The sequence below is a fragment of the Papilio machaon genome, chromosome 6 (genome assembly GCF_912999745.1).
Source record: "Papilio machaon chromosome 6, ilPapMach1.1, whole genome shotgun sequence".
NCBI lineage: Eukaryota > Metazoa > Arthropoda > Insecta > Lepidoptera > Papilionidae > Papilio > Papilio machaon.
In genome coordinates this window covers 1,354,484-1,368,716 of record NC_059991.1, presented here as the reverse complement: position 1 = coordinate 1,368,716, position 14,233 = coordinate 1,354,484, and the positions used below count along the sequence as shown (strand labels likewise).

General features: G+C 33.7%; 1 protein-coding gene across 1 annotated transcript in view; it reads left to right on the top strand.

The window, feature by feature from the left end:
* Positions 1–1,560: 1,560 nt before the first annotated feature.
* Positions 1,561–14,233, top strand: part of LOC106710933 (glutamate synthase [NADH], amyloplastic) — a 40,989-nt gene continuing 28,316 nt past the window's right edge. The window contains exons 1-3 of the mRNA XM_045678461.1: positions 1,561–1,746; positions 4,607–4,716; positions 5,142–5,272. Of these exons, the coding sequence (XP_045534417.1) occupies positions 4,609–4,716; positions 5,142–5,272 (239 nt within the window). The 5' untranslated portion in view covers positions 1,561–1,746; positions 4,607–4,608. The remainder of the gene's footprint in view (positions 1,747–4,606; positions 4,717–5,141; positions 5,273–14,233) is intronic.

The window sequence follows — 14,233 nt, the reverse complement described above, 5'->3', positions numbered from 1 at the left end:
TCAGCGTTATTATTTCATCATTCACTCACAGATCACCAATCTTTCTTAAAGTTGTGATTGGTTGAAAATTTGGGACAGTTCAGTCCAGGGTCCGCCAACTTCGAACGAAAAACAAGAAACTTCACACAGAGACAATTTTGTTGTTGTGTTAACTGGGTTCCATAATATGAACGAGATAGAGCATATATCTATGCCGTTTTCGCTCGCGATAGTCCAAGCTATACTTGCCATATAAAAAAAATATTTCGTCCTTTTATTATTATAATAAAGTATTTATAATTAAAAATAAGAAAACATGATTTAAAAAAATCCTATTATTAATTGTCTTATTTCTTACATTTGTATTTATAAATCAAGATATACGATCACTTGTTATCTTATATCTACATCGCAAAAAAATGTAGTAATGGCAATTTTAAATCATAACCGTTAAAAAATAAGTTTTCAAATTTGTTTCAAAACGTGTTCTCGTATGGTTTCGAAATCTTTGATATTGCATTGTATTTTTGAACTAATAACGCGAGTGTTTAAGTTTTGAGATATTGACTCTGATAAGTGAAATATTAATGGCATTAATTGTGCGTATCCATCCTTCTTGTGACGGTGGAATCGTTCGCGATCCTACAAATGACAGGCTATCAATGAAAATTTTCATTTCTTTAAAATTACTACTACGACTATTATTGCTCATATTTGTCGATAACTTTTTTCCTCGCCTCAAATCCTTTGAGTCTGCATTTAGAAAATCAAACAGCATATCCATTTTATTTAATAAATTTGCTGTAGCAACACACTCAGCAGGAAGTTCATCTGAAAAATATTAAAAAACTTAATTAGTTATATGCAATTATAGACCAATACTATTACTACCAGTGACCGCGGCCTCGCTTGTGTGAATATAGTTTGTATTAGTTTGATAATTACATTATAATGAAAATTGTGATTTCATAATAAAATCAATAATTTTTATATCTTTAATGCGATTCTTAATTAAAAAAAATCGGGAACTAAATTTAATTAAATAAATGATGTTAAATTACTCTGTTTCATTTCATTATTCCTTTAACTAATTTAAGTTAATAACTTTTACTAACACAATATATTGGAAACTAGCTTTTACCCGCGACTCCGTCCGCGCGGAATAAAAAATAGAAAACGGGATAAAAATTATCCGATGTCCGTTTCCTGGTTCTAAGCTACCTGCCCACCAATTTTCAGTCAAATCGATTCAGCCGTTCTTGAGTTATAAATAGTGTAACTAACACGACTTTCTTTTATATATATAGATAATGATTATTTCATTTTAAAATTATTCTTTCTTTAAAAAAATCTTACATTTGCCAAATTATCAAAATAATCATAATTTCCAATATAAATTTTTAACTATAAATAAATTAAAATACTAAACGTATATTCAAAATTCCCGCGTTTTATTTTTTCATATGGGCGACCATTATGGCGCTAGTAGTATAAGCGTATAGACCAAAGTTATAATACTATAGTATGTAACATGTCATTCTTCTCTCTATAGAGAGTATTATATTCTTTGGTTCAGTCTATCGCTCACCACCGGCCGTTGTAGTCGACTAAAGGGGGTCACTACGATAAGCCGGCTTTTTCAGTGCTATAGTTCTATTGTGATTGTATGTAAACTTTCGTTAATTATACACGTTAAGCTAGTGAAAGTGTGAACTTGACGTGGTGTGGTAATAAACTATTTGATAACTTCATCGAACTTACCTTAAGGTAAATATAATTTTGCATGCACTTGCAATTTACCTAGTTATTCATACGAGTAAGAAAAAACCCTCCCGGTGTATTGCGTTCCACGTGTATAGTATCTGTAGTGTAGTCCAAAAAGCATACTTGGTTTGAAAACATCTTTAAACATATATATTCCTTAAAAAAATGAATGAACCTTACGATCAAATCAAAACCAGAAAATTAAAAAAAAAATCTTGAGATGCAATCACGCAATACGTTGTAAGAAATAAAAGTGAGCAAAGGAGTTAAAACGAAGATGAAGAATTTTTAATTCAGCTAATTTTGCACCCGTTTTTGTTATTTCCTCGTAATATGAAACGTAGCTTGTTATTAATTTGTTCTTATCGGAATTTGTTTTTGTCTGCTTCTTATCAAAATTCTTTTGGCATCTGCAAAATATTATGAATATTTTTTTCAACTAAGAATTTACGACAGTCCACTGAACTGTAACGTAATTGGACTATAAATAACTTTCAGATTTTGACTGTGGATTATTGATCATTACTTTGAATTTAAAGTCTCATTTAAAATCTAAAGCGTAGACCAATCTATTCTTATTTATAATTTCCGTTTGAGATCAGAAAGAACTACCAAATGATAACACAGTGTTCAATACATCATACAGTTATAATGGAGTTAGTTAAAAGTTTATGTGAAATATAAATCATATTATTATTTCATTAACAACTAGTTGTTGCGTACGACTCCGTCCTGAGATTTCATTGAGATCCATGTAGCCGTTCTGGCAAACAAACAAGCGGTCACCTGAATCCGCCTAAATAGCGAAGTGACCGCTGTCCATAGACATCCACAATTGCAGATGCATTGCCTACCTTTAATCTACAGTGGAGGGGATAAACAGAAAGTGGATATAACCTCTTCCTATGCGTCCCCTCCCCAGTCAAATCCACTGCCCTTTCCTGCCCTTTTCTTATAAGGAACATGAACTAAAATTGGGCCTCCGGCACCACACTAATCAGACGAAACAGTGAATTGCTTCCACTTCTTCACGCCTGTCTTCTGTTGTGGTATTGCGCCGGTCGATCGGGTCAATTTGTGCACCCAACAAATGTTGTTGTGGGATCTACTGACTAACCAATGTCAAGTTAACAATTACCATGTAATAAAAGAAGGCTTAATTATTTTGAAATTTATTTATAGTTAGGGTATGATTTATTTATTTATTTACAGTTATTTACATTTTAAACCAGTAGTAACAGGATTTATGAGAGACTTGACCATTGTACCTTATATTTTTCCATTGTACTAATATGACTAATGACTAATTTTAGTCCTCTTTCCCTTCCCACCCTTTTCTTATTAGGAAAGGATGGGAAGGGGAAGTGGATTTGGCGGAGGAGGGGATGCATAGGAAAGAGAAATATCCTCTTTCTGTGAGTCCTCTTCTCTGTTGATTAAAGGTAGGCAGCGCATCTGCATTTGCGGATGCCTATGGCCAACGTTCGCCTCGCTATTGCGGCGAATCCAGGTGTCCGTTTGCTTGTTTGCCACCTTATGATATAAAAAAAATGACTTGAATATGAGGAGATATTTAATTCCAACAGTATCTTAACTTGTTATGAAAAATAATCTATCTGTACTCTTGATCATTCATTTATTGTGAAGTTTGTGTTTATGTTTTGTATATGATTAATAAAATACTCTAATGTTATTGTATTGCAATAAACTAATTTCATTGAACCATAATGCTACTCTGTGTTGTATGTTTGTAGGACAAACTGATAAAGTTTTAGTCAACACTGTTAGGTACAATCAAAGAATTAAATTTGCTTCCCTATAAGGATTTAGAATCGAACAGCAATTTTTTTTCCATAAGAAGTAAATTAAACACATACACTACTATGACAAGACTTCAACCTAATTGCATAGTGAGCATTATATAAAATTCACCATGGGTAGGAAATAAATGTCCATGACTATTTTAATTTTCTGATTTTATCTAAAAGTTGTTTAATAGTAAATAGTTAAAGACATGTTAAGCCCGTCCAAGGATATAAAAACCTGGTTTGGGAGCCCACCTTTAATATTGCATTCCTTTCATATATATACCTATGTCAAAATGTCAAATATGTTATTTAAAACTCGGTACTTAGTATTTTTAAGTATGAATTAAATATATATTACATACGAATGACTTCTATTAATTAAAATTAAATATTCTTTAGTTATTTTTATGATGTTAAATTATGGTAAATTTCCATAGATGATATGATAAGTTATTCAATTTAAATAATTTATTGCAAAGTTAAATTTTATATAGTTGATTTATGATACATTCTGTATTCACATACATTTATATGTTACAAAATAATAACACTAGGCTTATCTGTTACAATTGTTTTATTACTGAACCTATTATATTATGTAATGAAAGTTTATCACATATATTGTATAAAAGTTTATCAATGAAAGTTTATCACAACAATAAAGTAAACTTACACATTATGTTGCAATATATTTTTTGTATCAACATGTAGTACACATACAGGATAAATTAATTAAGAAACGGCTTAACTCACGTTTGATCGTCCGGTGACGGCACCGACTAGTTTCGGACCCATCGGGGGTCCATTTGAAACTAGTCGGTGCCGTCACCGGACGATCAAACGTGAGTTAAGCCGTTTCTTAATTAATTTATAATAATTTCTCACGAAAGTTTAAACAATTTAACACATACAGGATGTCTTGTTTAGGATTTTGTTTGTTTTATTGCTCAATTAAAATAAGGTTGTTTATTGTGTCTATGTAATTAAATTTGTATGCATGTCCTTTTTATTATAACCTATCAGCTGAACTATGAGTTTTGTGTTGTATTGTACAGGTATGGAGTGGGAAGGGCCGGGCAAGCAAGGCTTGTACGACCCACAGAACGAGCACGAAGCGTGCGGCGTTGGCTTCGTTGTTGCTATCGACGGAAAGCGCTCTCATAAGGTGACACGTCTTGCATAATACCGTACATATTTATTTCAGACACTAATTTCTTTGAAACCTTAGTACTTTATATAATTAAAAGAAACATGATTATTCTATGAATGAATTAAGCTATTATAAGTCTAGCAATAAATTGCTTTGTTATTTGAAAATAAAAACTAAGGTTACAAATTCTTATAATGGTACCAGGTCTAGGTTACTATGTCATCTTTGAATCTTCCAACTTGTTTATTCTACGATTAACTGACAAACTCAGTCGTTCAGTTGGGTACAATTTTTTTTGTTTTTATGTAACTTTAGTGTGAGAAGTACTGTAATGGATTTTATAATATGAATGTAATAGTAAGAAGTTGAATGGGAACAAAGTGCCAATAGGGATCAATCTGAACAGGGTTCGTGGTAATGTTGCATTGTCCCTGTGTTAGATCGTGCGCGATGCGGAGGTGCTGGCGAAGCGCATGGAACATCGCGGTGCGTGCGCCTGCGACAACGATACAGGCGACGGCGCGGGCGTGCTCACTGCTATCCCGCATCAGCTCTACTGCGCGCAGCTGAGGTGCGTATACATTTGACTTTGTTTTAAACTACGCTTAATGTGAAGTGATTTGACACCCATGGACATACGCCATAAAAGAGCGAAACGAAGATGCATTGCGGACTTTTAAGAATGAATACGCTTTGGGTGTTATCGGCGTTATTGTTGGATTAACTAGTGGAAATACGGTATTCACTCGTTTTTATATGCTTATTGCGAACTGCAGTATTAAGTCTTCCGTCTTCATCCAGATTCGGTGAAAAGAACGCTATTATAGGCACACTATTTATGTCAAGATTTGAAAAGTTTGCAATGTCTGCTTTCAATCGCGAAATTCGGCAAGAATTTAGAAATAACATAATTTATCTGATGGAATCTGTCTCGTCGGCGTTGGCGTGGCGCCATATTGCGAACCGCTGGTCTGGCGCCGTGCCAGCGTCTTAACGATAACCAATATAAAACAAACTGAAGTAATTTTTCTTAGGAACTTACTGCCGCATTCAGAGTTGGCTTATGTTCACTTAACGTGTGTATTAGTCAAGTTAAATCTATACCACAAGTCTACTTCCTCCCAATAGTATTATATACTTTGATAACGGTCTCCGCTCCGCCCTTCGCGTCGCCCCGCTCGTCGCAAATTTCGTGCCCGCGGCCCAAGGATCTCGCTTTAAAAACCGAGTACTTACGGCAATTGTAATTTTACCTGATTAGCGCGTAAATAAATTTTGAAATAGGATTGCTGTATTAGTATATATTATAGTTCATCTCACCCGAGTCCTTGCATCAAACGCAACAGCTCGGACGAGAATCAGTTAGAGCGGCAGTTATTGATAATAAGCGACGCACTGCTTCTGCGCAGTATGACTGATCTGTTTATCGCTGCACAAACCGCTTCTGTAACGTTGACGACTTAAACGAACATGCAAATAAAAGTCAACAAAACTTATCTTTTAAATAAGTTTTGAAGGTTATTTATGTTTAATACATTTTTTGTATGTTATATGTTATCGAAGAAACATTTTGTGGTTCTCACTTGAAAGGAACAGTTCGTCTTGCAAGATGTTGATATAGATTTTAAGGGGAAAGCTAATGTAACCCTATATTTATTTTTAGTTTAGCCAGTTTACAGTTTTGTGATGCACTTTATCAATAAACTAATACTCATTCATATTTGGACTTTGGCACAATTGTTTCTAGATTATCGTAAAAATCCAAAAATAGAACATTTTATTTCACCTTTCCGTTAGAAAATTATAAAACCAATATGTTACCTTCCAGAGCAATGATTGTAGTGTTTATTTCAATAAAAAAAACATAATAATAATAAGGATTTATATTATTCTCCCAACTTATGTAGTATGCAATAAACACTTCTATATATTATGCAGCGACTTGTCATAGAATCTGTTAGCACTGATTACGACGGTGAAGGTCGTTGTGGTTTGTAGCACTTAAGATTTTATTTGTGTGTATCCGAGTTGCGGTTTTGAGCGGGTATTCGTGCGGAAAAGTCATTCGATATTATATCTATAACGGGAATACAATTGAATCTTATTTTGTTTTAGAATCAATTGTTACTTGACATATTTATGGACATGATTGTGATAAGTTTACGACGTGTTTTCCAGTAAAATGTAATGTTAAAAATTGAATTAAAAAAAAACTCGATGTAGGTATTGTTGATTTATGTTCGTTGGTTTGGTTATATTAATGTTTCCAACACATGTATTCTATTTGCTGTAATAGGCATAGCCAACACATGAAAACAAAACGACTTGTTGATAAGCGAATACGATTGTTATGTCTCTTATATTGTTGTAATAATAGTAGCTCTAGCCTCAATATAAAAGCCCCTCGTTTAGTCTATTGAATGAAATGTTTTCTATTATTTATGATTCTTCTACTCCCACGCGTCCGTCTGTCTATTTATAGCGGAGTATGTATTGTGCAGCTCCTTCCTGCTCTTCACTACTCTAATTTCAGTGTATTGTTTAAGACTTCCGAATGTCTCATCTAATTCTTTTTGTAGTTTATATAACGACTTTTATAGTAGTAGGCCTTTTTATAGGGCCTATTTGACCAAGTGAGTAAGTTCTGAATAAGCTACTTGGAACACCACGTAAGCTGAACACAAACTATTATGACAGGAAGTTAATTTGTTCGTTAGCTATCCAGCACTTTACTTAGAACATTCGAAACAGGTCTTTAGAAATTCCTTTTTAAATTACTACTACTAGGTTAACTATATTCATAAAATTTGTTTTTAAGAATTTTAAAAATTCCATCTCATTACTTACCGTTCTTTGAGAGTTAACGTGATGCAACAAAAGTCATTATTGTAATAAACCATGAGGTACAAGAGGAACCATACAAGAGGCGATGAGCAAAGGTTCTTTGATAGGAAATTATTCATCGTTATCTAAAAACAATAAAACATTACTTTTATTTAATGACTACATATCTATCAATTTACAAAATAATACTTGTTTTCATTTGTGTTCTGACAACAAAATTTTTATAATTCGATTAGATTCTGTGTTTTTGTGTAATAAAGGATAGAAGTTAAATGTTTGGTGCGATAATGTTCTAGACCAGGGAAGGCGAACCAACGGGTGCTATTAACGGCACACATCCCAATATCTTTGGCACGTCACTGATCACTAAATTAATTTTGCACTACGAAGAAAGTGTAGTTGGTACTTATTATGTGACCAGTGATCCGAACGCTACGGAACATTTCCATTCAATTCATTTGGAACGAAGTTCCTTATCGCGCGTTGTGAAAGGGGGCTAGACGGAAAAAATTCTTAGGAAAAGTTGTCACGACACTTTTTGCTATGGTAACCATGGCAACGACGTGACAATATATAACAAAAATTCATAGGAACTTCGTTCCATCCGTTTGTCCCTTGACACCTCTCAAGTTTTTTTTTTTGAAAAATGGCACGTATGTAAATGTTTGCCATCCCTGTCCTAGACTACTTGCTTACTTACTATAGGAAACAATGATGCAACGTATGAATTAGTTTACGTATACAAAGAGTAGAAGATTGACAACAACATAGTTATAATGATGCAATTATTATAATAGTAGTTAGCTTATGTAAAACAAATATATTATTTACATAACAAACCGAACAATATAGGCATCGCGGAAACTTATAACCGTTGTCACAGATAACACTGTTTTTCCGTTATTTACTTGAGTTTAGATGTAAACGAGGACAGATAATGTTCATTGTTATTCGAAGATACTACCTAGTCTCTTAATTCGTGATGAATTCAGAAATAAAAGGGTTTCTAGGTCTCACTAGTTAATAAAGTAGCTAAAAGGTAAATAAATTCGATGTTGACATAAATATTCACATCACAGGCCTGAAAAAGCAATGAAAAACAAAACTAAATGTGTTGTTAACGCATGTGATAGACAGTTGAAGTATCACTGCATATAAAAATGGAGACGTATTGGCACATAGTAATAAATAGTATGGAGGAAAAGCAAATAATAGAAACGAAAGATAAAGAAATAAACACATGATACAAATAAAATAGTCCTCATGTCAAATTCATTCTATATGTTTGACTAGCTGTCGCCCGCGACTCCGTTCGCGCGGAATTTAAAAAAAACTTAATAAGTAGCCTATGTGTTCTTCCAGACTATGTTTTACATATGTGCCAAATTACATAATGAATCGTCCCGTTGAGCTGTCCCGGAGATACCTTCAAACAAACATCCATCCATCCATCTAAACATTCGCATTTATAATATTAGTACGATTATAGTATGATTAAATGGTCACGTGGTAACATAGTATGAGTAAATGGACCACTATAATATGAATAATGAATAAAAATAAATAAGAAAATAAGTACGATAAATGCGTTCTTGAGACGTCGGAAGTTCAAAGCTACACCCCCGTATCCGCAGCCTTCCCCTCCCTCACAACTACACGATCAATAAATTTAATATCGTACGTTCGAGAGGGAAGCTCTAGCACTCCTTATTGGATCCCGACCTGGATTTGTCAATTCTAATTTAACTTCGCTCGTTCAAAACGTCACAGCGCTGTTCTAGAAACTTTTGCTTTGGATGCTTGACTTGTTTTCACTGATTTAAAACTATTTGATCATCATCAGCTCACTATACGTCCCCACTGAGGAGCTCGAAACCTACCCCAAGTTAGGGGTGACTAAACTATTTTATAATTGTTATTTATTTTTATTATGTTTTAGGTTTATTTTTGGAAGTAAGTTTGTAGTATTTAGGTAGAATTATTTATATACTGTTAGTAAGAAACGGGATTCTTACCACGATTAGGCTGTTTGAGCTCCCGATATTTCAGCACAGTTGCATGCGCCATATTCACAGGTTGACAATTATTTAGTTTAAGTAATTATACCTAAATACTTATTTTTTTATTTATTTAATAAATAGACACACAGTACCTAGTGTCTAATAAGTAATGATTCGTGAAATTACAGTGACAATACTTTGGCCATGGACACCAACTAGAAAATATAACTCAGTACAATCTATTCATGTTTATAGTGTGTTAATTTCTTTACATAAACTTTCTTTGCTTATTATTAATTACTAGCTGTCGCCCGCGACTCCGTCCGCGCGGAATAAAAAAATAGAAAACGGGGTAAAAATTATCCTATGTCCGTTTCCTGGTTCTAAGCTACCTGCCCACCAATTTTCAGTCAAATCGATTCAGCCGTTATATATATATATATATATATATATATATATATATATATATATATATATATATATATATATATATATATATATATATATATATATATATATATATATATATATATATATATATATATATATATATATATATATATATATATATATATATATATATATATATATATATATAGATTATTATTTATAACATGTTTTGTCCATATTGAGTAGTGAACTTTTTATGGCTCATATGTGACAATTTTAAGAGATTTAATGGTTTCAGTGAAGGTTTTGTACTTGGTATACTTTACAAAGTTGTCAAGACCATTAATATCCAACTGACATTGTCCTTCCAATGCTTTGATAATTATTGTAGTCTCTCTTAACATGTTACGACAATAAGATGGTATATAAGTCTTTAACTATCGTATTTAAATCTCTTAAATCTAGATATTATTCTGCTATCGATAAAGTATAAAAGATCTGTCATGTTTCACGTGAACGATGAATGTCTAGACGATGATACTTTGAACAATATTATCCATAAAGATATAGAATGCTAACACTATATACGTCTTATTCGCATATCTATATTGTTAGTAATTTAGGATTAAGTAGGTATGCTAACTGTCACCCCGTTTATATGCATTGCTTGATCTTTTAATTCCTTTTACTGCTTTATTATATTGATAGTAAATAGATAGTACCCACCACAGCGGTAACAATCGTTAATGTTATGCATTATATTAGGTCCTTACATATGAAATTGGCGTTTTGTATGGGAGGAAAAAAAGTCGAATATTTTTTAATATAATATATTTAATTAATCAAAGTATGAACCATTATTTTCTATGCACTTTTGCCATTTCATAGGTAGTTCATTGATCCCTTTACTAAAAAAACCAGTCGGACGGGAATCAATAAAATCTTTGAAGACGATTTGGACTGCCCCATCGGAGTTGAATTTTTTCCCTTGCAAGAAGTTATCCAAATTTCGAAAAAAATGGTAATCTGTTGGAGCAAGGTCCGGGGAGTACGGAGGATGTCTTAGACTTTCCAATTGAAGCTCTTCTAATTTAGTAGCCGTCTGTTACGCAGTGTGTGGTCTAGCGTTGTCGTGAAGCAGCAGTGGCGTGGAGCGATTGACCAGCCTAGGTTGTTTAGCCGATAGCTTTTCCATCATGGTTTGCAATTGCTGACAATAGACATCAGCCGTAATAGTCTGGCCAGATTTGAGAAAACTGTAATGAACAATACCGGCACTAGTCCACCAAACGCTTACAAGTAACTTTTTTGGGGTTAATTTTCGCTTGGGGCAGGATTTGGCTGGCTGGCCAGGATCCAACCATTGCGCTGAGCGCTTACGATTATCGTAAAGAACCCATTTTTCATCACAGGTAATGATTCGGTTTAAAATACCTTCATTATTGTGCCGGTTTAGTAATGTAACGCAACAGTCGACGCGCGTTTGCCGGTTTGCTTCAGTCAATTCGTGAGGTACCCACCTTTCAAGCTTTTTAATCTTCCCAATTTGCTTCAAGTGAATTAAAACAGTTTTATCACTAACATCGCAGCCTGCAGCTAACTCGGACGTGGTTTGCGATGGATCCGCTTCCAAAATAGCCTTCAACTCTTCATTATCAACTTGAGTCTCAGGCCGTCCACGGGGCTTGTTTTGCAGATCGAAATTTCCAGAACGAAAACGTTGAACCAAAAACGAACTGTGTTTTCTTTTGCAACACGACCGCCATACACATCATTCACCCTTCGAGTCGTTTCCGCAGCACTAGTGCCACCGTGGAACTCGTACTCGTAAATAATGCGATATTTTTAGTTTTCCATTTTGTAAAATGAGTGACGCAAACAGAAAAAAACAGAAGAAAAAAAACAAACAAATGACGGTCATCGAACCACAGATACATGAGTCTATAGCTGTACAAATTTGAATTTGGAATTCCTTACCAAAGAGGAGAAATTCGTGATTAAATTGGCCAGTACGAAAAACGCCAATTTCATATGTAAGGACCTAATAGTTACGTATTACTAGCTGTCGCCCGCAACTCCGTCCGCGCGGAATTTTAAAAAAAAATAATAAGTAGGCTATGTGTTCTTCCAGACTATGTTCTACATCTGTGCTATCATCAAGATCTGTTGAGTCGTTCCGGAGATACCTTCAAACAAACATCCAACTATCTAAACATTCACATTTATAATATTAGTAAGATTTTATTATGTAACTGTCTAATTTGTGATATAAAAATAAGACAGGATTCTGTAACACGTCATTTTTATAGGTTTTTAATTATAGTCCTCAACAAAAGTAAACAAGTCATGGCTTTACACATACAGTGATTGAAAATAACTGGAGACAAAGTTAATGAACAGCGTATTTCATCTTGCATTGTAAGGATATGAGTGTTTACTTCTCATCAAGTTATCTAGTAGCACGCTTCTCGTACCTATGTTGTTTTTAAACAATAAGTAAGTTTTTAAAATCGTTCATTAGTAGTTCATGTGTACCTAGGAGACAAACGTCATTTTATCGTACACGAAACATAACAGTCTGACTTCGGTTATGGACCAGTCCAAAGATGGACATGAATCTTTTCATTTTATTTGGCAGTCCATTCTTATATCTGGATTTTTTAAAAACATTTTATACAAACTATGCAATAATATTACAGTATTATTCTATTATGTTATGTTGTAATTTAGCGTTATAATTATTGATCTATGTCAATAACTTGTATTCACCTTGAGTTTGCGAGTTCACTCCAGGTCGAAGACCTCGTTAGTGCGTCGTCAAGCTTGCCTCTGAATTAATATGTTTCACTATTCTTAGAAATATTTTTTTATTAGTATTTGTACTTCTACCAGTATTTGTTCTTCAAGAGCGTCGATGGCTCAGGGGTTAAGCACTTGACGAATTGCGATCTAATATCGTTGGTTATCAAATGTATTCGCTTTGACGCCGTAAACAATATTATCATGACACATTAACAGTTTCCTAAACCCGTATAGTATACGGGTTTAGGTGAATGATAGATTCGTTGAAAAAAAAAACATCAAATTGTTTTTTTCATACTGTCATGAGAATTAAAGGTGTGTACCAAATTTCAGATCAATTTATCAACGGGACGTTGATTTAATATTAATATAAAAATAGGACAATATAAAACCGTTTAAAAAGTAGCACAGTTTTATGTAAGACATGCCAAATATATGCCCTCTTTTTATATACCAATCAACGTTAATTACTTTATACATATTTGTTTCCATTCCAATATTTGATTGATTGTAGTGCAGTTTGGCGTCAACGCATGCGTCGGCTTCAAGGTCTGGTACTTTTCCAAAACGTCCATTTTATTGCATTCTATACTTCCAGCCCAATGTTTAGCTCACACACTGGAAATAGTCTACGTATTTTTCAATTTGATTTGTTTGTTTCAAATAGTTCTGTTCTGTTTAGTGCCGTACAAATGTTAACTTATTTTTATCAGAAAAAGAAAAATAACTAACCTAAATTTTAATAGCGGAATTTTGAATATTGACAATCGATCTTGATGACATTTTATCACAGTTTCTAGTACAAATGGTTCATGAGTTGTGCACTCGGATCTAATTGTATAACAAACAAGTGCTAGAGATAAGGTGTACGAGTTAAGCACGCGGCCAACACGTGCTTACGGACATTAATGTTTAGGATTTTACGTATACGCGAAAACACATACTTTTGTATCGTCAGTCAAAAAGGCAAAAGACTACGACGCAGTTACACAAATAAGCGGACACCAAATAATTTCCATTATCAATTTATTTGTTTCAATAAGGTAACCTAGAAGCGAACAGAAGTGATGACGCAGGATTCTCTCGTGCGTGGTGGCCATATTATCGTCAATTACTCAAGCAAATTGATCTGGTAAAGGCATGTTCATTGCAATATACATTTGAACATTCAATCACATACGTCACATATGTGAATTGATAATGCAAAATTATATTGCTATTTTATGCTATGCAATATTTGTGATGACGTAATTACGTAACATTATTCCTGATGACAATGATACGTCTTTCCTTTAAAGAAGTCAATAACCTTTGAACTTTCACAAACGTAAGCGTTTCGGTATCGCCCATGTTAGGCCGTCTCGATTTCGTTAATATTATGAATTTAAAATGTGTCACTTGCTTATGAACATTTCTATGTCTGATTTTTCCAAGAAGAATGAGAAGGATGGCTATATCTCGTAATACAGGTGTTACGAGACTTGAGATTCAGGTAC